The 25,060-nt window shown below is 40.1% G+C and overlaps 1 protein-coding gene across 15 annotated transcripts in view; it reads left to right on the top strand.

The window, feature by feature from the left end:
- The window catches only part of rab28 (RAB28, member RAS oncogene family), a 276,189-nt gene that overhangs the window by 213,373 nt on the left and 37,756 nt on the right, over positions 1–25,060 (top strand). For 13 of the 15 annotated variants that reach the window (XR_011353966.1, XR_011353964.1, XR_011353965.1 and 10 more), the window contains one exon: positions 6,610–6,687. Coding sequence is in view for 9 of the 15 variants with exons in the window: in XM_069925999.1 (XP_069782100.1) it covers positions 6,610–6,687 (78 nt within the window). In the remaining 6 variants the exon portion in view is untranslated. Of the gene's footprint in view, positions 1–6,609; positions 6,688–17,015; positions 17,215–17,988; positions 19,299–25,060 lie in introns of those variants that run through there. The other 2 variants (XM_069926002.1, XM_069926000.1) reach the window with 2 other exon arrangements.

The raw sequence follows: 25,060 nt of genomic DNA, 5'->3' as shown, positions 1-25,060 counted from the left end.
AATAATACAATTGACTCCGCCGCCACTATTTCTCCCGGAAGATCATTCCACACAGCTACCACTCTCTGAGTAAAGAAGTTCCCCCTCATGTTACCTCTAAACCTCTGCCCCTTAATTCTTAACTCATGTCCTCTTGTTTTAATCTTTCCTCCTCTTAACGGAAATAGTCTATCCACATCCATTCTGTCTATCCCTTTCATAATCTTAAATACTTCTATCAAATCCCCTCTCAACCTTCTACGCTCCAAAGAATAAAGACCCAATCTGTCCAATCTCTCCCCATACTCCAGATGCTTAAACCCAGGCAACATTCTGGTAAACCTTCTCTGCACTCTCTCCACTCTGTTTATATCCTTCCTATAATTAGGTGACCAGAACTGCACACAGAACTCCAAATTAGGCCGCACCAACTTCTTATACAATCTCAACATCACCTCCCAACTCCTATATTCCATGCAATGATTGATAAAGGCCAGCATACTAAAAGCCTTCTTCACCACCCTATTCACGTGAGTTTCTACCTTCAGGGAACGATGTACCGTTACTCCTAAATCTTTCTGCTCTTCTGTATTCCTCAATGCTCTCCCATTTACCACATATGTCCTATTCTGATTCTTCTAACCAAAATGAAGCACCTCACACTTATCAGCATTAAATTCCATCTGCCATTTTTCAGCCCACTTTTCTAAGCAGCCCAAATCCCTCTGCAATCCTTGAAAATCTTCTTCATTATCCACTATTCCACCTATCAGTATCGTCTGCATATTTACTAATCCAATTCACCACCCCATCATCTAGATCATTAATGTATATAACGAACAACAATGGGCCCAATACAGATCCTTGAGGCACACCACTGGTCACCGGCCTCCAACCTGACAGACAATTATCCACTACCACTCTCTGGCCTCTCCCTTTCAGCCAATGTTCAATCCATTTGACTATCTTAAAATTTATACCTAAAGACTGCACCTTCCTAACTAACCTTCCATGTGGTACCTTATCGAAGGCCTTACTGAAGTCCATATAGACAACATCCACTGCGCTACCCTCATCCACATTCCTAGTCACCTCTTCAAAAAATTCAATCAGATTGGTCAAACATGACCTTCCTCCCACAAATCCATGTTGAGTGCTCCTGATCAGACCCTGTCTATCCAGATGTTTATAAGTACTATCTCTAAGAATTTTATCCATTAATTTACCTACCACAGACGTCAAACTTACAGGCCGATAGTTGCCAGGCTTCCTCCTTGAACCCTTTTTAAATAACGGAACCACATGCGCAATGCGCCAATCCTCCGGCACTATCCCCATATCTAATGACATTTGGAAAATTACCGCCAGAGCCTCTGCTATTTCCTCCTTCATTTCTCTCAATGAAATGGATTCAGTCAACTTACTCCAAGTCTAACCTGGCACAGGTCCATCGGTGGAGGAGACTGATGCTCAATGAGCAGACAAATGTCAAGAGATCTGGCTATGGGGAGGGAAGGTAGTATAGATGTAGTATGTGGAATATTATACTCTAGATGAATGGAAATACATAAAATTTGTCAGATCTACCTGTCAGCCCCAAGTAATACACTTTTATATTTGTTAGATCTATTGAAGAATAAATGAGTAAATGAAGAAAATTCTCCTCATTTCATCCTAAATGGCTGACTCTTTGTGTGTGTGTCACATATCTAAAGCACACAAATCTTGAATTGCTGATTGCATGGTAAAAAAAAAATTGGATTTCAACATTCATTATTTTGTTCTGTTTGATTTGAAAACTGAAGTATATGATTGCTTTCATGTTTGAGGTGATGATAAATTAAATAGTTGCATTGGTAAAGAAAATCCAAATATTCACTCAGCAGAATAGTTGCCAAATCAGGTGTTTCAGAATAAATTTCAGTTATATAGACATGACAATAATACTGAGAAGATATCTAAAATGTAAGAGTGAAAGTCAATCAACTCTACCACTTTTTAGGTTATATGCAAAAAGAAATATTTACATATTGTGCTTTTAGCTCATTCTTCTTTTTTCTTCTTTGGCTTGGCTTCGTGGACGAAGATTTATGGAGGGGTAATGTCCACGTCAGCTGCAGGCTCGTTTGTGGCTGACAAGTCCGATGCAGACACTGTTGCAGTGGTTGCAAGGGAAAATTGGTTGGTTGGGGTTGGGTGTTGGGTTTTTCCTCTTTTGTCTTTTGACAGTGAGGTGGGCTCTGCGGTCTTCTTCAAAGGAGGTTGCTGCCCGCCGAACTATGAGGCGCCAAGATGCACGGTTTGAGGCGATATCAGCCCACTGGCGGTGGTCAGTGTGCATTAATGAGCTACCATGACTACCAGCCCCCCCCACATCTCCATCGGGCACACAAAACTCAAAACGTGCAGGCACCAAGAGCTTTCTTTAGGCAGTCCTTGTACCTCTTCTTTGGTGCACCTCTGTCTCGGTGGCCAGTGGAGAGCTCGCCATATAACACGATCTTGGGAAGGCGATGGTCCTCCATTCTGGAGACGTGACCTACCCAGCGCAGTTGGATCTTCAGCAGCGTGGATTTGATGCTGTCGGCCTCTGCCATCTCGAGTACTTCGATGTTGGAGATGAAGTCGCTCCAATGAATGTTGAGGATGGAGTGGAGACAACGCTGGTGGAAGCGTTCTAGGAGCCGTAGGCGATGCTGGTAAAGGACCCATGATTCGGAGCCGAACAGGAGTGTGGGTATGACAACCGCTCTGTATACGCTAATCTTTGTGAGGTTTTTCAGTTGGTTGTTATTCCAGACTCTTTTGTGTAGTCTTCCAAAGGCGCTATTTGCCTTGGTGAGTCTGTTGTCTATCTCGTTGTCGATCCTTGCATCCAATGAAATGGTGCAGCCGAGATAGGTAAACTGGTTGACCGTTTTGAGTTTTGTGTGCCCGATGGAGATGTGGGGGGGGGCTGGTAGTCATGGTAGCTCATTAATGCACAAGTAAAAGGCTGCCTGAATTTTCCATTGTTGAAATCTATTCACCAAGCTGATTGGATTTTTACCACAGTGTCTTGAAGACTTTGTGAAGGAAAGATCACCCATAAGTGAAAGAGTATCTTCATTCTCTAATCCTAAATTATTGTAACTGCCAGCATTCCAGTTCAGTGGAATTGTCTACTTGGTTCAGTACTTTAATTGTACATGGTATGGTAGTTGCAAGTCAATACAGAGGATCATAAAAACAACCAAAAAGATCACTGGGGTCTCCCTTTCCTTTATTTGTGACCTTAACCAGGAGTGCTGCTTAAATCAGGTTCAAAGAATTGTTGAAGACCTTTTCCATCTAGCACATAGCATCTTTGACATCAAGAAGGAGGTGTAGGAGCATTAAAATTAAGACTAAAGGCTAGGAAATAGCTTCTTCTTGTAGGTTGTGAGATTGATGAACAGTGTCCTTAAATCAAATAAATAATTCCAAAATATTTATTTAAATTTATTTTAAAATTATGTATTTACATATGTATGCAATTATTATGTTCTGTACATTGTGTGTGGACCATGGTCCAAAGAAATTTTTTGACAGGTTTATACGCACACACACACACACACACACACACAAAATAAAATTTGTACTTATTTATTTATATCCAGATCATTTCCACCCACGGACTTCCTGCCTATGGACAGCTTAATTCAATAATGATCTCTCTTGTGACTCTGCACTTTTGTACTGAGCTGTACTTGTGCTATGTGCGAGATGTCCACTGGTTTGCCTGCATTTTTGATACATATGTTGATAAACTTAAACTTATGGACTCCCCTTTTTATTATCTATCTGTTACCACATGGTGGCATCATCCACAATTGTCCAGAATGATTTTTAACCAAGCTAAGAATTTAGCTATTTATTAAGATGCATATTTTGTTACTGTTTGGTAAGAATTCCTGCTGCTCTTTTGCAATGAATTTAATCTTCAACAGAAGGTCCATAGAATGAAACGTAGGCTAGTGCTTTATGACTATTGTCTGGATGAGATCTCAGGTATTGTTTCTCCACATAAATTATGGACATAAAGGGATCGAATCAATAAGGAACTTGTTATTTATCCTTCTGGCTTTATGGGAATAATGATAAAATTTTTGCCTCTGAAGGCTGCAGCAGCTTCTGAAAAATGTTCAGCAGTAGGAGATTACAAATCAGTTTTTAATGGAACTCTGAAAACAAGCATAAGGATCTTTATTTAGATTTGAGGTATTGTTCTTGTTTTTCCTGACCCATCACAGACATTGGGCTGCATTGTGCCAATTTTATGCTTTCAGGATCAATTTCTACTCTAAAATCAATGATTTTCTCTCTTCATCTTTCCAAAGCTGAAACTTAAGGATACATTCCACAATCAGAGACACTAGTTCTTCTACATCAAAACTGCAAAAGTCAGAAGTTAGGTTTAGAAGAATATTTAACTTTGCGTGAAGTTCTAATACAGCAAAATATACAGTGTCCTCAATAATGTTTGGCGCAGACTCTTTTTTCCTTTATTTGTCCGTGCTCCACAGTTTTGAATTTAAAATCACTTCACATATAATTAAAGTGCACATTCCGGATCTTATTCCAGGTTATTTGTATACATTTTGGTTTGACCATGTAGAAATTATAGCACTTTTTATACATAGTCCCCTCATTTCAGGACACAATCATGTTTGGGTCATTTGGCTTCTCAGGTGTTTGTGAGTACTCAGGTATGTTTAATTGCTTCATTGGTGCAGGTATAAGAGAGCTAGGCTTGCTTCTAAGCTTTTGATCACCTTTGGAGTCTGTAGTTGCTATTTTTCAACACGAGGACCAGAGATGTGCCAATGAAAGTCAAAGAAGCCATTATGAAACTGAAAAATAAGTATAAAATAGTAAGATACATCACACAAACTTTAAGATTCAAAAACAACAGTTTGGAAGATCATTAAGACGAAAGAGCGTACTGGTGATCTTAGTAATTACAAAGGGACTGGTATTCCAAAGAAGACCTCTTCTCATGACAGAAGGATTTTCTCATCATAATGAAGAAAAGTTCCCAAACGCATGTCTGACAAATCAGACACACTCTGCAGGACGTAGGTGTGGATACGTCAATGACTACTGTTCCTAGAAGACTTCATGAACAGAAATACAGAGGCTACACTGCAAGATGCAAACCATGGCAAAGGTGGTATGCTTTCGATCTTGGGCAGTTCCTTTACGCTTGGCATCACTCTGATACAGGTCAATATTAGTCTCATCTGTCCACAAGGCCTTTTTCCACAATTCTGCAGGCTCTTTTAAATACTTCTTGGCAATCTGTAATCTGGTCATCCTTTCTGTGGCTAACAAGTGGGTTGCACGTTGCAGTGTAGCCTCTCTATTTCTTTTCATGTAGTTTTCTGTGGACAATACTGGATGGGTCACGTCTCCAGAATGGAGGACCATTGCCTTCCCAAGATCGTGTTATATGGCGAGCTCTCCACTGGCCACCGTGACAGAGGTGCACCAAAGAAAAGGTACAAGGACTGCCTAAAGAAATCTCTTGGTGCCTGCCACATTGACCACCGCCAGTGGGCTGATAACGCCTCAAACCGTGCATCTTGGCGCCTCACAGTTTGGCGGGCAGCAACCTCCTTTGAAGAAGACCGCAGAGCCCACCTCACTGACAAAAGGCAAAGGAGGAAAAACCCAACACCCAACCCCAACCAACCAATTTTCCCCTGCAACCGCTTCAATCGTGTCTGCCTGTCCCGCATCGGACTTGTCAGCCACAAACGAGCCTGCAGCTGACGTGGACTTTTTACCCCCTCCATAAATCTTCGTCCGCGAAGCCAAGCCAAAGAAAAGAAAAGAAAAGTCATTCACTTATCCACACCAGCCTCATGAAGAGTGTTTCTGATCTTTCGGACATATGTTGGGGGATTTTTCTTCATTGTGATGAGATTTCTTCTGTCATCCACAGTGGAGGTCTTTCTTGGAATACCGGACCTTTGTGATTACTGAGCTCACCAGTACACTCCTTCTTCTTAATGATGTTCCAAACTGTTGATTTTTGTAATCCTCAGGTTTGGGCGATGTCTCTTACTGTTTTATTCTTGTTTTTCAGCCCTTTAATGGCTTCTTTGACTTTCATTGGCACAACTCTGGTCCTCATGTTGAAAAATGGCAACTACAGACTCCAAAAGTGATCAAAAGCTTAGAAGCAAACCTAGCTCTCTTATGCTTGTACCACTGCAGCAATTAAACATAACTGAGTACTCAGAAACATCTGTGAAACCAAATGTGTCAAACATTATGATGCCCTGAAATGGTGGAACAATGTATAAAAAGTGCTGTAATTTCTACATGGTCAAACCAAAATATATACAAATAAATATGAATAAAACCTGGAATGTGCACTTTAATTACATGTGAATTATTTAATTTAAAATTTAAAACTGTGAAGCAGAGGGGAAAATAAAGAAAAAAAGTATCTGTCTCAAACATTATGGAGGGCACTGTATATTTGATAATTAATTTGTATGTTACAATGTTATAGTGAATCTTTCCAATTTTTTAAAATTTACAAATTAATTAAAATTTATTAAAAGCTTGTTTCTGATAATTTAATCTGCTCTTATTTTGCAGGTCTTCCTCTGCTTCCAAAGGTTTGCTGCAGATATTATTGGAATCAAGTTAAATAAAGCAGAGATTGAACAATCACAGGTATTCAAATTAATTACTGAACTCTCCTGCATTTTAAAGATATTACAACTTGAACAATCATTTAATAATTTTTTTTTTTTTAATCCTTAATTTTGGGAGACCCTTAAGTGTAGAAGGAGTATGACCAAGAAAATGAATGCATGGGTTTTAAGCCTTGCTGACGCAACCACCATTATTAATTGCCCATTCCCAATTATCTAAGAAATTGGCAGGATGCTGCTACTGAACCACTGAATTTATCAGGTGAAAGTTATAAGGTCTCAAATTGCTGTTGGATCAAGATAGGGTAATGATTACATTTCAAAGTCAGGATAGTCTATGACTTGAAGTCACTAATATTCCTCTGTGCCTACTGCCTTAGTCTATGTAGTAGAGTTCTTAATACTAATAGGCCTTAGTGAATTTCTGCAATGTATCTTATCGAAATGGGATTATGAACAGCAGCAGAAAACTCAAGTATTGCATTGTTACAAGATCAAACCAGCAACCACAAAGAAGGCATATCACACAGGGGTAAAGATGAACAATTACTTTATTAACAAAAAATTTACCTTCAAACTTTAATTCAAAGTCCACCCCCCTTTTATAACAATATCCACAAACAAAATCCACAAACAAAATTATAACAAAATCTCTATAACAGTTTAAAACTAATAAATTCCCCAGCCTAAATATAACATACGTAATAAAAGTCTAAGCTACACTTCTAACCAGCTCACAGAAAAACTTAGACACAAAACACACAAGACTCACAAAACTTTGATCTCAACCGAAGCAAAGATCATAAAGAAAATTCCGTTTGTTTGGTAAACTGAAGCCAAAAGATCTTTGAGAGAGTTAGAGAGATCGCAAAATTCGAAGTTGTCTTGTGTTGCTTGCAGAGAGGAACAACAGGCTTGGTCCGGATCCTTCTGGCTGCCTTCAGAATGTTCATCCTTTTTGAAATCCAAACATTCTAAACTGTCCTCCAGACCATGACTCGTGCTCTGGGCCTTCTTCCACTCCACAGCACCCCCAGTGGTGATTTATTGTCCAAGTCCAGAATTTTCTGCACATGCTCAGTCCGTCTCCCACTCTCTCAGCAGTCCACCTTCACCTTGGTTCTCTCGGGCAAACTGTCACTTTTCAACATAAAGCCACACAACACACAGGCCAATACACAACACAGAACTCTGTAACAGCATTCATTAAAATAAATGGCGATAACAATTCTGTTTGGAGTAGAATAAACAGTTTTGGAGCTGGATATTCCTGTTGGTGACTGTTGGTACAAGTCCAAAAGTAACAAACATAATTAACAAGTTGAATTTAGAAACTGTACAAATTGATACACTTTATATTCACACAATGTAAGATACTATTTGTTGACAGTTAGAAAACACTTGATCAAAGCAGTAAGACATTTCAAGATTGAACACGGTTGGTAAACTTAATCTTGTCTTACTATTAATTATACTCAGCTGTTGTGTATTACAAAATAAAAATCTGTTATGCTAGTTGTAGAAATATCCTGTAACAAACAGCAGTTTTGCATTTGTAAAGCATTCCAATGTAGTAAAATATCCAAAGCATTTCACAGGATGTTAACAAGCATATGGCATGGAAGTTCAAAAACAGTTATAAAGTCAAATAATCAACTTATTGCTTGTTCACAGGGTGATCTTAAGGAATTTCTGAAAGGGAAAAAAATAGAGAATAAGTTGAATTAGTTAAGACATAGGTAGCTGAAGCTAGTGGCAGGTAAGAAAGAGTGGAATGTTTAAAATCAAGAACAAGCAATGTGAAAGAATAGGTGGTGTACAGAGATCTTGAAAAACTGAAAATTATAAAGATAGGGAGGACATAGGGGCAATATCATTAGTGATGTTGAAAGAGGAAGTGGAACATTTTTGAAAGATCAGGGAAGTTAGGACTGGCCCAGAAAAGATGAGGCCTGAGGCTTATCATATTGAGGGATAGGATGTTTGAGAGGCTGAGTGGCCTAATTCTATTCCTATTTTGAATTGATTTGAACATGGGAATAATGTTTTCAGAATTGTAATTATTGCTTGGAGATGATGTCAGTCAGCAAATAGATGGTGAATGGTATGTGGGACAGGTTGGACTGAAATAATTACTGACAGGCTGAAATGGATTGGCGCTGGTTGGTGCGATTCAGTTCAAATATAAATAACACTTTTATGACTGCATTAAGCTGTAAATTAACTTATTTGATAATTGGTCAGCCAAGTCAGATTGGATCAGGATCCTCATTCATTTGAGAGTTAAGAAGGAAATATTAGGTTTAGTGACCTATTTTGTACTTATACTATATGATTATGATGTTTTGATTAATTACTTATTTTTAAATTTAACTGTTTAAAGAAAAGTTAATTTAATTTGGCTCTGAATTTGATATTAAAATGTTTTGAAAAGGGTGAATGTGGAGAGAATCCAAAATTGAGGATTAAAAAGATAATTAGTTACAAATAAATCCAATGGGAAAAGCAAGGGTTAGGGTTTGAGAAGATTATTTGTTGATACAACAATTAAATTATAGACCTCTATCACGGATTCTGGTTGTGACAGAAAAACGTGTACATTTTCAAAAGTGAACAAGATGAGTACATGAGATAAGGAGGCCATGCTGTAAGGCAACTGAAATTACAGGAGGTACATGGAATAAAGGCACCAATAAATGCCTGTTGGATGAAAGCATTTGTTCCTGTGTTCCAAATGCTGTGCTTTTGTGTATTTTGACCTCCACTCTATGGTTAATTATTGAACAGGTCAGGCCAATTCCTGATCCTACATGCCTGATTACAGAAATTAAATTTTGGCACTGAATCTATGAAATTATCTGGAGGGATCCAACTTTGGAATACTACTTTAAGTTGAAATAATGTGGATAGGTAAAGTTCAGATATGATCTACGTGGCACTGAGTTCGGCAGAGGCCAGTCCATTGTGATTCATAGTAAGGAAATGTAACTTTTGCTTGTTTTTATTGTAGATTAGCTTCTATTAGCCCAGCTCTGTTTAAATGTCAGCGTGCAGTTTAGTTGTGATGTTCTCCTATCTCTGAAAAGCCTAGCAGTTAAATTTCTAGATATAAACATGAAAAATAGCTGTTTGGAAAATGGGCCATGAAGAGGGGGAGAAAGAGGACATTAGAAATAGTCTCTTCAGTAAGATTTCATTGAATGTTTCATACCATTTAAAAACTTTACTGATAGGGTCTAAAAGAAGTTTCTAACTGTTAAAAAACAGAACCCCCTCAAATGAATTTTCCACAAATTGCAAAGCATAATCTTTTGTAAAATAAATGAGAATTCACAATTATTATTAATATATGTTGAGTATTCGATAGTAATGTGTTTTTCTTAAATGATGAATTCCAGAAGATAGCAGGAAAATTCTAGTCTCATGCTTTGACGAGATGTTGATTTTTAGGTATGTGCTGTAGTGATAAGTATGTACTCCCAAATAGATTAGTTATCCAGAAAGTCGTAGTCCATATTAATTAGATCCCTGTCTTTCTAAGAGTCCATTAGCCTTTCTGAGATAGTGATGGTGCAGACAAGCTGGCACTGGGAGTGTGGGGGTGGGTCAGTCATTGTCACCAACATGACCTCAGTACATCAAGAAAGAGAGGTGCAAGAATGAATTGGCAGATTCAGCACCTTAGCTTTGAATGTTAAAGTCAACAGCTGTTTAATTTTACTTGTCATTACTGTCATTTAACTTGTCAAATGCATATCAATGATATTGCATTTTTGTGTTAATAAATTTTATTGAATGATAGTTTTCTCCCTATTCCATCATACTGTGTCCCCGTCCATCCATCCTCACTACCTTCTCCGATAATGCAGTATTTTCCAGCTCAGTGGGTGGGCAGACAGGCTTCTCACAATGTTGGCCTTAAATCATCTGGTAAGAGGTGTATCTGAATCTTCCAAGATGCATTTTTTTGTTATTGTTGCCCTACATTTAAAGAAGTATTTGCCTTTTCTTTAAATGCATATAATTAATTTCCTTCCCTGATTCTTAGAATCACCAGAAGAATCCTTTTTACAAATATTTCTTCCATATCTTGTATTTGTAAGTCCATTGTACTAAATATAATATTTTTAAAACAATTAGTAATTTTTTAAAAAATGTGATTGTTTTTGGTTACAGTAATATTGTGACCAGGTTGAGTATGAATTCTTGAGAACTTTTTGAAAACAATTGCACAATTTCACATTACTGACATCTGCACGTATTCTCAGAATCAACATTTATTGTCATGAACACGTCAAGAAATTTGTTGTTTTGTGGCAACATTTCAGGTGCAAATATTACTATAAATTACATTTAAAAAATAAATAAATCAGTGCAAATGAAGAAAAATTGATGTAATGTTTGTGGTTCATTATCCAATTGGAAATCAGATGGCAGAGATGCTGTTTATGTGCCTCCTTTCTGATGGTAGCAGTGTGAGGAGGACATGGCCTGTATGGTGAGCATCCTTAAGATAGAGGCTGCTTTCTTAAGACACTGCTCCTTGTCAATGTCCTCAATGGAATGAAGACTGATGCTCGTGATGTAGTCTCTGTAGTCTTTTCGTGTCCTGTGCATTGACACCTCCATACCAGACAATGATTCAACTAGTCAGAATGCTCTCCACAGTACACCTTTAGAAACTTGCAAGTCTTTGATGGCATACCATATCTCCTCAATCTCCTCATGAAGTATAGCCACTGGTAAGTGTTCTTTGACATTGCATTGACATGGAGGCCCCAGGATAGATCCTCAGAAATGTTGATACCCAAGATTTTGAAGTTCTTAACCATTTCAACTGCTGACCCCTCGATGAGGACAGGTTTGTGTTCTCCTGATTTCCCTCTCTTGAAGTCCACAATCAGTTCCTTAGTTTTGATACTGGTGAGTGCAAGTTGTTGTTGTGACACTACTCAATCTCACTGCTGTACACTTCACCATTGGTGTCTGTGATTCTACCGTCCATAGGATCATAGGAAGTAGGAACAGGAGTAGGCCAAAAATGGCCCATCGAGCCTGCTCCGCCATTCAGTACGATCATGGCTGATCTAATTTATGACCTAACTCCACCTACCTGCCTTCTCCCCATATCCCCTAATACCATCATGCTGTCATTGGTAAATTTGTAGGTGGCATTTGAATTGTGCCTAGTGCCACACAGTCATGGGTGTACACCGAGCAGAGCAGTGAACTAAGCACAGATCCTTGAGGTGCGTCTGTGTTGATTGTCAGTGAGGAGATGATGTTGTTTCTGATTCATACTGACTGAGGTGTTCCGATGAGGAAGTCAAGGATCCAATTCCAGAGGGGGATGCAGAGCACTGGTTTTGGAGCTTGTTGACCGGCACTGAAGGTATGATGGTATTGAGAGCTGAGCTGCAGTCAATGACAAGTAGCCTTTTATACGTATTGCTATTGTCTAGGTGATTCAGAGCTCAGCTCTGATTCTGTAAGATTGCATCTATTGTGGAGCAATTCTTATTTTGGAAAGAATATCAGGTTCGGTGGGTTCACAGAGAGATGAGTCTGGACACAAGTGTTATAGTGACACATAACTTTAATGAACACACAGGAGACAAACAGGGGAGAATGTTAAATGGTACTCAATAACTGTTAAACTTAGGCAATGATATAGACATTCACCTCAGACCTGGATTGGACTCTGACAATAGTGAACCTATACTCGACATGCTCACATATTTGAGTACACACACTACAAACAGGAACTTTTACACACACCTGGTTCCCTATACCAAAGGGGATGCGACTCTCTGCAAGTATTGGTTAATCACAATACTGCAGCTCAACCTCATTGTAGTACACACCTAACCCGTGACACTTGCAGCGATAGCCACGGTAGCATTCTAGCATGGAGCGATGACTGGAGCTTGGACTTTGAGGCAGAGAGAGAGCATGTGCTCTGCATTGGTGTTATATGCAGTGCTAATCTGTGCTTCTAGCCATTTATGTCCCTAGGTTCTTTAAATTAGCCAAGACAAGGTGTGCACGAATGGGTGGCCAGTCCAACCTAGATTGACAGGTGATGTGACTTCCGAATAAGTTTCAGACAGGAGGACATGCTTTCCAGACAAGCAGGGAGGCTACATTTCCTCCACACACAACAGCAATTGTGACAGTATGTGAACTGCAGTGGGTCTAGATTTTTTACTTATGTATGAGTTTATTCTGGCCATAACCAACCTCTCAAAGCACTTCATCACAGTAGATGTGAATGTTACTGGGCCATAGTCATTGAGACAGCTCACTCTGCTCTTCTTGGACACCAGTGTGATTAATGCCATTTTGAAGCAGTTGGGAACCTATGACTGCATCAATGAGAAATTGAAGATGAGCACTCAAGCAATTCTTTCCATTGCTGGCAAATATCTTACTCTGTCTCGAGCTTCCCTTGGAATTGCCTCTTTGTTCTGATAGCTTGCCACAGATAGCATGTAGACTTCCTGTAGAGATCTGGGTCATCAATCTTAAAACACCATCGACCTCGCCCTCAGCAGGTTGCGAATGTTTTGATTTATCCACAACCTCTGGTTTGGATTCTCACAGTATGCTCATCTACACAGGTCTAGATGAAGTCGATGACAGCATTGGCATATTCATTTATGTTTGAAGATGAGTCCTTGAATATGATCCAGTCCACTAATTTAAAGCAGTCCTATAGGCACTCCTTCACCTCCTTCGACCATATTTTTACTATCTTCACCACAGGTTCCGTAATCCTCAGTATGCCAGAAGTAGAAGTACAGCAAAGTAATCAGATTTGCCATAGTGCGAATGGCTCGGTAGGCATCCTCGTTGTGGTGTAGCAGTGGGCAAGTGGATTTGCTTCTCTGGTTTTGCAGGTAATGTGTTGGTGATAGTTTGTTAGAGACTGCTTCAAGTTGGCCTGGTTGAAGTCCCTTACAATGATCAGGAAGCCATCAGGATGTGCTGTCTCATGGCTGAATGGAAGCATTAGACTTGGCAAATTTCAGGATGATTTATTTTTTTTATATTTGGATAACTAAGACAGTTAAATTGGAATGGCACTGATGCAGTGAAATGATGTTTTTTTTGATTATTGCCCTATCAAATGAAAATTCACAAATGTTACAAGGTTTTTCACATGTTTGTATTTGAAAATGCTTCTCCTCTCCTAAAGCCAGGCTTTAGGTCATTGGCCCAATTGGGCTGCCAGCCAGTGTCGAAACTTACTGATAGTAGCAGGTGGTAAATGAGGTGGTAGAGATGGAAGATTTGGCTTTCCTCTCGTGTTGAAGGTTTCTGTTCGATCATACATGCTTTAAATGTAGAGGTTGGAATTGTGGTAAGGAGAAAGTGGGGAAAGGGGTGAATGGAGAACATTATTTTGGGTGGAGGGAGTGCTGGAAGTCCAACAGTGTAATTGGATTGATTGACATGATCTGGTGGAGAGATTTTTGTGGTGTGGCCAATGTGATTTAATGGAGAGATTGGATTGGCTGGTGTTGTTTAACATGGTGGTTGAGGGGACCAATTTGATCTGATGGGAAAATTAGAATTAACAAAGCTGGTGTCATTCAGTAAGATTGGATAGGTTGATTGATCTAGTTGGAAAGTCAGGGAGGCTTATATGTGATAAAGGACTGTACAAACAGATAGGAAAGAACAATTTAGTCTTTCAAGGGGATCAGGAACAAGGCCAGCATGTACACGGAAATGAAGGTTCTGGATGAAGATGTGGTGTGAGGGAGACTGAGGCTAAATGCATATGTGAAGATATAGGGTTGGAGGTACCACAACAAAGGTGGGAGTGAACACAAAATTGTAGGTGAGGAGACACAGATCAGAGTTTTGAGATAGACTGAAAATCAGGTGGTATTGGGAAATTTGTTTAGTGCAGGAGTGTCTAGATGAAGGTAAGTATTTTGTTTACCTTGAAAGCTTGTCAGGTCATTGCTACATTTTTAAGACCATATTTTCTTGGGACTACGTAATGATGGGTGGTTCAAGTTTCCCATGATCTTTGCATGTGGAATAACCAGTATGGTGGTTTGATGCAAACTTCTGTCAGGTTTGCAGAATGACAGAAGTATCCATCAGAATTTCCAGATGGGCTGTTTCAATCCAGAAGTAGCTGTCTTGGTGTTTTCTTTGAGTTAATTCAATTCTCAATTATAAAAAAAATGCTCTGGGTTAAATCACATTTCAATCATGAACAGCAGTTAAAAAAAAATAATGCCAGCGATCCTGTTTCTGAGCAGAAATATTTAATGCAAACAAAGTTATGTTGCTTTGGCACGTTGTGCTAGGTAAGCCATTCTATAATTAAAATGTTTCATTTTAGGAAATCCCTGACAAATTGGAGCAATATTTCAGTCCAAGTAAAATACTTTTTGGGGAGCATTGACAGTTGTATTGGCTTTTGGTGGGGCATTGAAGTAGGCTAGGACACTATATGCTCTGAACAGCATATAGTCATTTTCTCCTTAAGCTAAAGCCTTCCATAAGGATTATTCTGGGCTTCCATTAATGGGTGAATGCAAGAAGAATCATCCATTCTTATGTAAGTTAACAGAATGACTGTGAGTAAATTGGATCTACAAAGAAAATTGTTAAAATATACAAGTCCTTTCTAAATTGATGAACACTGGCATTTCTCTCCCTGGACTAATAATATGGTTCAATAATATCTCTAGTGAAAGCTGCTCCATGGATTGATTGACAGATCAATGGGGCATTTTGACACAACTATAAATGTCCATTAAGCCTTCAAGGACAGGTTTTATGGCTTGAAAGTTCATTTGGTGGGAGTGGATGCTCAAAATATCTGTTGACTATGTAGCCATTTTCATTCTGCCTCTGTGATCCTGCTAGTATTTGAGGATAACTGTACGCCATATTTATTCAGCCTCCTTGCATTTGTACTATCATATTGAAACTGTGTATTATTTAGAAAGTGATGGAAAGGCTAAAAACATCACCTGCTACTTCATTATCTTTGCAAAATGTGTATGTGCGGGCATTGACAAAGCACTGACATGTCAGAGAAGCCGTGAAACTCAAAATAAAAAATGGCAGAGAACTGCCTAAATGCAGCTAAATTATTTGCACCCAAAGAAATAAGCATTCTATTCAGAAAACATCGACCACATAAGAGTCGGAGCCAAGGATAAAACAAAACCAAAAATGTAATAATTCAACAAAGCAGGTTAATAGTAATTTTTTTTAAAAAAAAGCATAACTGTGTTAATGCCCAGTGTGGCAATATTGCCAGAAATACTGGCAATATTGAATACAGCATGGAAAAGCAAAGTGCTTCAGTCACTCCTTTTGAGCCTGAAGTTCATTTTGATTTTATTGAGAATGTAAATTATAAAATGTGTGATGAAATTTGGCAAGATTTTGCAATGTAACTTTGGCATTATGTTAGTGGAAGCACCAATGAATGATTTATCATGGACTTTGGACAATTACCATCTATTAATAGAACCAGCAAATGATTATATCAATATAATTTGTCTCCTCTTGTCTGGGTCAATTCTCCCATTTATGCATTTATCAAGAAAAAAATAAAATGAGTGATGTTTGCCCTTTCTTGAGCGATTAGATCTTGAATTTTAAACAAACATTTTGCAATTGAATTGGTTGTGAGGATTGCAAGCTGGAAAGGCCAGGAGGCTGCTGCGAACTCCCTGTACTGTCATTTGGGAATTTGGAGAATATTTTGAGATAACATCTGCTGGGAAGCAATTTTTAATTTGGACTCTGTTTCCGGATAAAATGAAGTAAATGTGATCAATTAACTAATTTAATGCAGTATCTGAATATTGTGGTACATTACTCACTTTGATCCACTGTGATATGACTTTATTATTTCAAATGATCAAAACCATTACAAACTGATATTTAGGTGATGGTAAAGATAATTTTGAATACAGATTAATGTATGCAATGCTCAGCCTGTGATCACCACATGTATACAGACACTTTTATGGAGAACCAAAAGGATGGAACTTTTGGAGGCCAACTTGTTTACTTTTGCATTATGATTGTTTGTGTAAAATCTGTTCAGGTAATTTGAGGAGGGCTTGAGGAGGTGTTGATGTGCATGTGGTATACCATAAAGAAGCATAGCCTTGTTCACACATTCTGGGTGCGGTTTGGTTTCCCATAGTAAGTTTGGATTTCCTTTAACGGTCTAAACACTACTTCTGTATTTGTACACATAGAAGTATGTGAAGTTATGCATATAGTGCTCCAAAGTTTTGATAAAACCAGAGTATATACTGTTTAACTATACTGATACCTAATTGCTATTTGTGTCATCAGGTTGAAGGGTATTCAGAATTATTGGCAAGCTACAGGCCATTGCACCTTTTTTTGTGGCTTTAGTTCAATTGCAGCTTTTGCACTTGATGTGACCAGCATTACAGGGTACAGCCAGATGCACTAAAGTTTTAAATAATGTTCCAAAATGAATTTGATGTTGTATTTATGAGCAATTGATGTTCTTATCTGTCATAATTGGTAGTGGAATAACAGAAAAAGACTGCTTTGGAGGCATGATTTTTTAAAATCAAATATTGGAATTTGTGTAATTAAAAGTACTTTGTTTATTTGAAATGCAGCCTCCTAAATGTTGCCAAAATTCATTATATGTAGGTCTGGAAGACACATGCTTGTGCATATAGGCATAAATTATGTGTATATTATATATATCATTAGTGATTGTAACTGACCTAAAGTCCAATGTGGTCTTTGTGCCATTCTGGTCCATGTTACATGGCTAACTTGTACTGACCTCAGATGTGTTCTAACAATTCACATATGAAAATCATGGGAATGTTATATGCAAGCAATATGATCTTGCCAATGTTGCCTGCATCAGTAGGACAAGTGCAAAATGATATAACATCTAGGATGTTGTAAAAGGCATTATTTATTTGGAAATGGTTGAGTGGAGAATAGAGGAAATACTAATAAGATGCACCATTTGGGATTAGCCACTGTGATGGTCATATTTCATAGTGGGGAAAGGGCCCATATTGTTGGGCAGAATAGAGTTGGGATAGAATTGCATCATGTGGGCTAAAAGGTAGAATCGGTTAGTTGGTGACCAGTGCCCATCGCATGATCGCATTCAGAGAGATTTAGTGGAATGGAATGGATGTAGGATTGATCATGGGAAAAGCAAAAGTGAGGGCTGAATAGAAAATGGCAAGTAGGAAATGAAAATGTCCTCATTGACTCATGGCTTTACATTGTTAGGGTGGGTTAAATATGCATTCTGTTTCATTCACAGTTAGGAAGATGGAATGGACAAGCATGTTGCAGTTTGTGGCAATGTCATTGTAGTTGAATTTATTCCATTAATTAAAGTTCAAAAAAAGCTAAGTTTTTCATGTGCATCTTTTTATTTTTATCCAGATTCAGAAGAGATTTATTATGCTTTTTGCAGATCCATTTGTAATGCTTTAAGATGCTTGTGAATTTCAAAGATTAGCTATCATGATTGGGAAAGAATAATACCTTTTGGTTTATTTTACTCATCTCAATATCTTTAGTGGAAGTTTTAGTGGGGGAAACCCCTATCCTGCAGATAAATGAGGTTTAAAATATTTTCACAACAGACTAAGAGAAACTGTAATAAAATTAACTTCCTTTATATTTAGCAGTAATCTGAGATTTTACTTTTTGCGTTCATTTCAAAAGGAATGTAGGTATTCATGAAATAAGATGCTTATTTTACTCATCTTTAACCACAGTGATTTGAAAGTATCATTCATTCATCTAGCACAGTCAAAATGTAATTAATCTAGATGAGGATATTATGGTTTCACCAGTGGACTGTTAAATTTGAGACAGACAATTAACTAGCCTGCTTCAGTTGTTTTATAAGCCACTCCATCCTTTTTTATATAGATTTAAAACACACATCTAATCCACATCAAAAGAATGAAAGTCAAATTTCTTTAACTTTTTAAATTTTTAAAAAAAATTTAGAGATACAGCACGGTAACAGGTCATTTCAAACCATGAGTCCGTGCCACCCAATTTGTGCCCCATTAACCAACACCCCTTCTTCGTTTTTTTTTGAATGGTGGGAGGAAATCGGAGCCCCTGGAGGAAACCCATGCAGACATGGGGAGAACACACAAACTCCTTACAGACAACGCAGGACTTGAACCCCGGTCCAGTCCTAATTGCTGGCGCTGTAAAGTCGTTGAGCTAACAGTTAACTGTGCTGCCCCATGCTCGTTAGTATTGAAGTAATAGATTAATGGAAAATTTTGCCATTTTATGGTACTTTATCTGAGTTTATGAAGTGACTTATTTGAATTATGGCCTTTTTTAGTACTTTTTATAAATGTTAAAAACTAAAATGAAAATTGTTTAAAATCAATGTTTTATGTAACTTGCTTGAGACATCATCTTTTCTATTCTACCGCTTGACAGGAAAAGATTTGTACTTTTTCCAATGTAGCGTTTGTAATTTTATCATGAATTTAAATTTGCTGGCAGTTAATAATGTGAACCATCTCAGATTATCTGAGAATTACCCAATGTGAATGATTCAATTCCTGAGCAATACAGTGAATAAACTAAATACAAGGATTTTAATTTTGATCATTAAAATGTATACTTGCAGACTTCCATTTCCAAAAGGATTTGACTTGATCCACCTTTGATTTGTCTTTGGGTCTTACTCTATCCTTGATTTTATACTTGTAACTTGACTGATTACACTCAGAGATTAGTGAGGAATACAAACACACTTTTAATGGCTGGTAGACACAATAGTCCTCAGGTAAGGTGGGAAAACAAGGGTTTATATTGGGGAAGATGAGGGTGGAGCCGTGGAGCCAAGGGAGGAGCCAGTCATCTGAACAATACATAGACAGTGAATTCCAGTTCACTGCATTCACCCCTTCCCTCAGAATTGAGCCTGTGGGTGAAAAACAGACCATTCATTTAAAAAAAAACTAATACTTAACAAAATATTTACGTCAACTCTGTCAGTGGGATCTGGTAATGCTGGTTGAGTGCTGCAGTACTGGAGGACTTTGGGCTTCCTGAATTTCCTGGAAGCCCTGTAGTACAGGGTCAATGAGTCTCGAGGGCTCTGCCTCAGGTCTTGGGGTAGATTGGACCACTTCCCAAGCAGTGTCCTCTGGGACCCTGAATGGGGTACTCAGTAGTTCCTGTCTCACTTGAGAAATCGGATCCTCAGTTCCGGTGGGTGCCAGGTCTCTGATCGAGACGGTGTCCTCTCTGCCGTCAGGGTATGCCACATAGGCATACGTTGGGTTGGTGTGCAGCAGATGCACCCTCTCAAATGGGGGCCAGAGTACTCCACTTTTAAGGTGACACAGGAAGTCCAGGCCCAGCAACACAGAAGCACACAAATCCTTCAGTGCATATAATTGGAACTTAAAAAAGTTCCCCCCCCCCCCCCCCCCACCTTTACAGTTAGATGTACTGCACAATACCCCTGGATCATCGCAGAGTGCAAGTGCGATGTTAAGAAAATATGATTGTCTGTTGGGTACACTCTTAAGTTGTACCGCAGAGCCGTTACAGAGTTTATAAAGCTCTCAGTGGAGCCAGAGTCTACCAAGCAATCAGTCAAATGTCCATTTACCCTCGCCTCCATTGTTGAGTTATTCAATTGGTGAGGTATTGCCTGATCCAGGACAATCAATGCTAGTGCTCCAGAAACCCCTTCGCTCCCCACGCTGATGTTGACGCTCTCCTCTTGGCCTGCAGATGGCCACCCTCCATCTTGATCCAATGAAAGACTAGGTGGCTTCAACCTTGAGGCATAGTAAGGTGGCCGCCATAGTTTTCCACAATGCTTTACTTCTGGTGATGGGTCCTGCCACAGGGCGCAGCAAGATGCTGGCGGTGAGCAGCATGGAGAGGCTGAGGCCAACACTTTGGGACTCGGGCACTGGTTGAGCGATGAATTGGGGGTTGCACATGTGGTCACCTCTTTGGGTTCCCTTTAGCCAGGCAGACTTTCACCCAGTGCCCTCGCTTACTACATCCTGAACAAACGGAGTCCTTTGTGGGGCATTGGGCATGAGGGTGCTGTGACTGTCCACAAAAGTAGCATCCCTGGTCGTGCATGGACGTAATGTTCATGCTGGGGCTGCCGGTGGCACCAGCGTCCCAATGACCTGGTCCTCTGAAAAGGAGCTGCTTTCACCTGTAAGGTCGTCAGCTCCCATTTGGGTCTGTTCGAGCACTTTCGCCAGCTCCAGGGTGCTAGCCAAGTTTTTCTTCCCTAACACCAGCAGTCAATGCCATACATACCTCAACGTCACTGCTGCCATGACGGTGACCCGGATTTGTTCCTCCTCTCCCACCTGGGCCATGGCTGCTTCGTAGTGTCAGGACCCATAGTCCCCTCAGGGGATAGAGGGTGGATCTGGAGCATGTCTGGCTTCAACAGGGCTTCCACCCTTCTTCAAAGTGAAGTCATTAAAATTGTAACACGACTGATTGCCTCAGAGACAAGTGAGGAGTACAAGCACGCTTTTAATAGCTTACAATCAATGGCTGGTTGACACAATGGTCCTCAGGTGAATCTGAGGTACAGCAGGAAAACTAAGGTTTATATTTGGGGTAGGTGAGGGTGGAGCCAAGGGGGGCAGCCAGCCATCTGAACAACACAGAGACATTGAATTCCAGTTCACTGCAATACTCATTGAAATTTCCACAATGTTGGGTCATTGCTGGTAGTAAGCTTTGAACATAGCAATAATACCTGCTTCATGAGTTGGAACATAGAAGTGGTGGTCACGGACAAAAACATTACCGAGAAATTGTCAGCCAAGTAATCATTGTTAGCAGGATATCCAGGACAAATGTCGAGAAGCAAGAGTCTGTTCTGCCAGTTTGTCATTTGCACATATTGGTTGATGAAGATGGTGAGAAATAAGAAAAATGCTATCTTGGAAAACCAGCAGCACCACTTACATCATAACACTGCCATAAGATTGGTCTTTGGATCTTCATTTAGAACCCTTGGGTTCACTGAGTGGTAGATGAAGAGAAGATTGAGTTACAGTCACCCACAGTATTGCACCCAAGAAGACGTTGAATCTTGGAACAGAGTTTCATCCCTTTAGATGAATGTACCCAAGCGCATGTCTTCCATAGGAGCCACATCTGATCTACACGGAATGTTTATTAGGCAAATAGTGCCCTCGTGGCAGATTTAGGACCATGTGATTACTTGTGGGAAGACATGTCATTTCCTCATAATCATCACCATCCACCACACATATCCATCCCCCAAACACATGTCAATCCCCCTCCCCCAACCCCTCAATGGCTCGGTCTTTGTCTGGGTCAAGCTGCCAGCCAGACCAGCAAACTGCTTGCAGCTGTTGCTTTTCAATCAACTTGGAAGCTGCCTCCATGACTTTCGTTCTTAGGTTCTCGCACTTGGGCAGTCTGCACTACCTCCTGTAGTGCACAAAAGTGATACTGCAATCATTCTATCTCTCCCTATCTTTTTGTGCAACCTGTAATTTCCCACTGGTGTCTTAGAAGCGATACCATAAGCAAGGGCCCTTCCAAGACTCCCCTCGGACTCTGAAAACCTCAATTCCTCCAGAAGAGAGGCCACATGGTGCCCCATCTTTTCTCCATGGGGGTCTAACCTGTCCATTTAGTCGACTGACGTGGTGTGGAATGGCTGAACCCCTGGCAGTCATTGGTCCATCCAGGGATTTTATATTCCGATCCCAGAGTTTCTTTACTGGCTGTGGGTTACCTCTTCCTACTCCCATTAGTGAAGAGGTACACAATATCGCATGCACCCAACAGGAGACACACACACACACACACACACACACACACACACACACACACACACACACACACACACACACACACACACACACACACACACACACACACACACACATTTGTTAGCACAATCACCCACATGGTTAATACTCCATGTGTGTCTAGGTGAAACTCTTTGAACCCTGCGCATAGTGCCAATTATTGTGTTTAATAAGTAGGTTCAGTGGGTAACAGAGAGTCCAGCCTGGACACGTTACAATCAAAGGTAACTTTATTAAATGCACAGGAGACAAATAGCGGAAGGTGTCAAATGATACATAATTACTCAACTATTAAATAACTATAGACATTCACAGTGAATCCAGGTTGGACTCCAATACCAGTGGCTGATTATCTTCTGCACTGTACGAGACAAAAACTATAACAGTGCAAGCAGGCACCTTGGGCAAAAGGTGGGTGCTTACCCTATCAGACTTTCCCACATATGTACACATTCACAGACCGGGACTTTCAAACACACTCCCGATTTCTTGTACCAGTAGGGGTGTGGCTCTCTGCAAGCACTGATCTATTGCAGTACTGTGGTTCAGCTCAGTGTAAGACACACCTTAACCATGACATCTCCAGCGATGTCCACAGTACTGACCCGGCATGGAGCGATGTCCGGAACTTGGACCAAGAGGCAGAGAGAAAGAAATGTGTGCGTCGATGTTTATACTGTTCTGAACTGGGCATCTGCTCAATGATGACCCTGAGTCATTTAAATGAGCCAATGGCAAGGTGTGCACTAATGGGTGGCCGGAGTCCAACCTTGATTGGCAGGTGATGTGACTTCTAAATGTTTCAGACAGGGAGGTCACGTGACCCTCCACAATCCACAATGTTCCAGACAGGGAGACCACGTATTCCTCCACAATCCACATAGAATGCCAACCTGTGTTTATCCTTCCAAAATGCAACACTTGTCTGCATTAAATACCATCTGCCATTTTTCCGCCCATTTTTCCAATTGGTCCATGTCACTCTGCAAGATTTGGAAGCCTTCTTTACCGTCCACAGTGCCTCCAATCTTTTTGACATCTGCACTCTTGCTGATCCAATTGACCACGTTATCAACCAGATCATTGATATAGATGACAAACAATGGTCTTTGCACTGATTCCTGAGCCACACCACTAGTCATAGGCCTCCAATCTGAGAAGAAATCATCCACTACCAGTCCGGTCTCTTCTATATAGTACAATTTACTACTTCACCATGAATACTGAGCATTTGAACCTTGCTGACTAACCTCCCATGTGGGATCTGGTCAAAGTCCATGCATTAAACAACCACAGACTTTCCTACCTCAAGATTCCTGGTAATTTCCTTGAAAAAAAACTCAGTAAGATTAGTTAAACATGACCAATTACGCAAAAAGCCATGTTGACTATCCGGAATCAACCCTTGGCTATCCAAATACTGTATATCTGATCTCTTAGTATATCTAATGATTTACCTACTACTGACATCAGACTCACTGGTCTAAAATTTCTTGGGTTAGTTTTGGAGCCATTTTAAACAACAGAACAATGCGAGCTACCCTCCAGTCCTCCGCCACCTTACCAGTGGCTGAGGACATTTTAAATATTTCTGTCAGGGCTCCTGCAATTTCTACACTCGTCTCCCTCAAGGTCCAAGGTCAGGCCCTGAAGATTTATCCACCATTATTTGCTTTAAGGTTCCATGACCTCACTGCTTGTTTTACATACTGTGGTGGTACACAGGGGGCAACCTCTGTACCTGCAGGAGAGTATGGGGACAGGACAACACCTGGCCGGCTGTCAATCAGCCAACCTGAATGGATCAAGCTCCACCCAGTCAGATGTCAATCACCCTCTGGGCTATAAGCCTGAGCTGGTCCTCTAAAGACACCCTCAGAATTTACAGCAGTACAACCAGCCCTGTGCATGTCTTTGCCGATTAAAGCCTGTTGTACAGTCTTTACCTTGTGTGTCTGATTCTGTCTAACAGCGCACCACACATACTTCCCTGGACTCTGTGCCAGATTCCTGAGTAAATACTGATGCAAAAAAACCATTTAAGATCTCTCCCCATCTATTCTGGCTCCATACATAGCTGACCACTCAGATCTTCAATTTTGTCCTTTACTGGCCTTTTGCTCTTAATATACCCTTAGAAACACCTGGGATTTTCCTTCACATTGCCTGACAAAACAACCTCATGTCTTAGGTACAAGGACTGCTTAAAGAAATCTCTTGCTGCCTGCCACATTGACCACCGCCAGTGGGTTGATATCGCCTCCAACCGTGCATCTTGGTGCCTCACAGTTCGGCGGGCAGCAACCTCCTTTGAAGAAGACCACAGAGCCCACCTCACTGACAAAAGACAAAGGAGGAAAAACCCAACACCCAACCCCAACCAACCAATTTTCCCTTGCAACCACTGCAACCGTACCTGCCTGTCCCACATCGGACTTGTCAGTCACCAACGAGCCTGCAGCAGACGTGGACATACCCCTCTATAAATCTTCGTCCGCGAAGCCAAGCCAAAGA

This window comes from Narcine bancroftii, chromosome 3 (assembly GCF_036971445.1).
Source record: "Narcine bancroftii isolate sNarBan1 chromosome 3, sNarBan1.hap1, whole genome shotgun sequence".
NCBI classification, from domain to species: Eukaryota; Metazoa; Chordata; class Chondrichthyes; order Torpediniformes; family Narcinidae; genus Narcine; species Narcine bancroftii.
The sequence above is the reverse complement of the archived record's forward strand: the minus strand, read 5'-3'. Positions and strand labels throughout refer to the sequence as shown.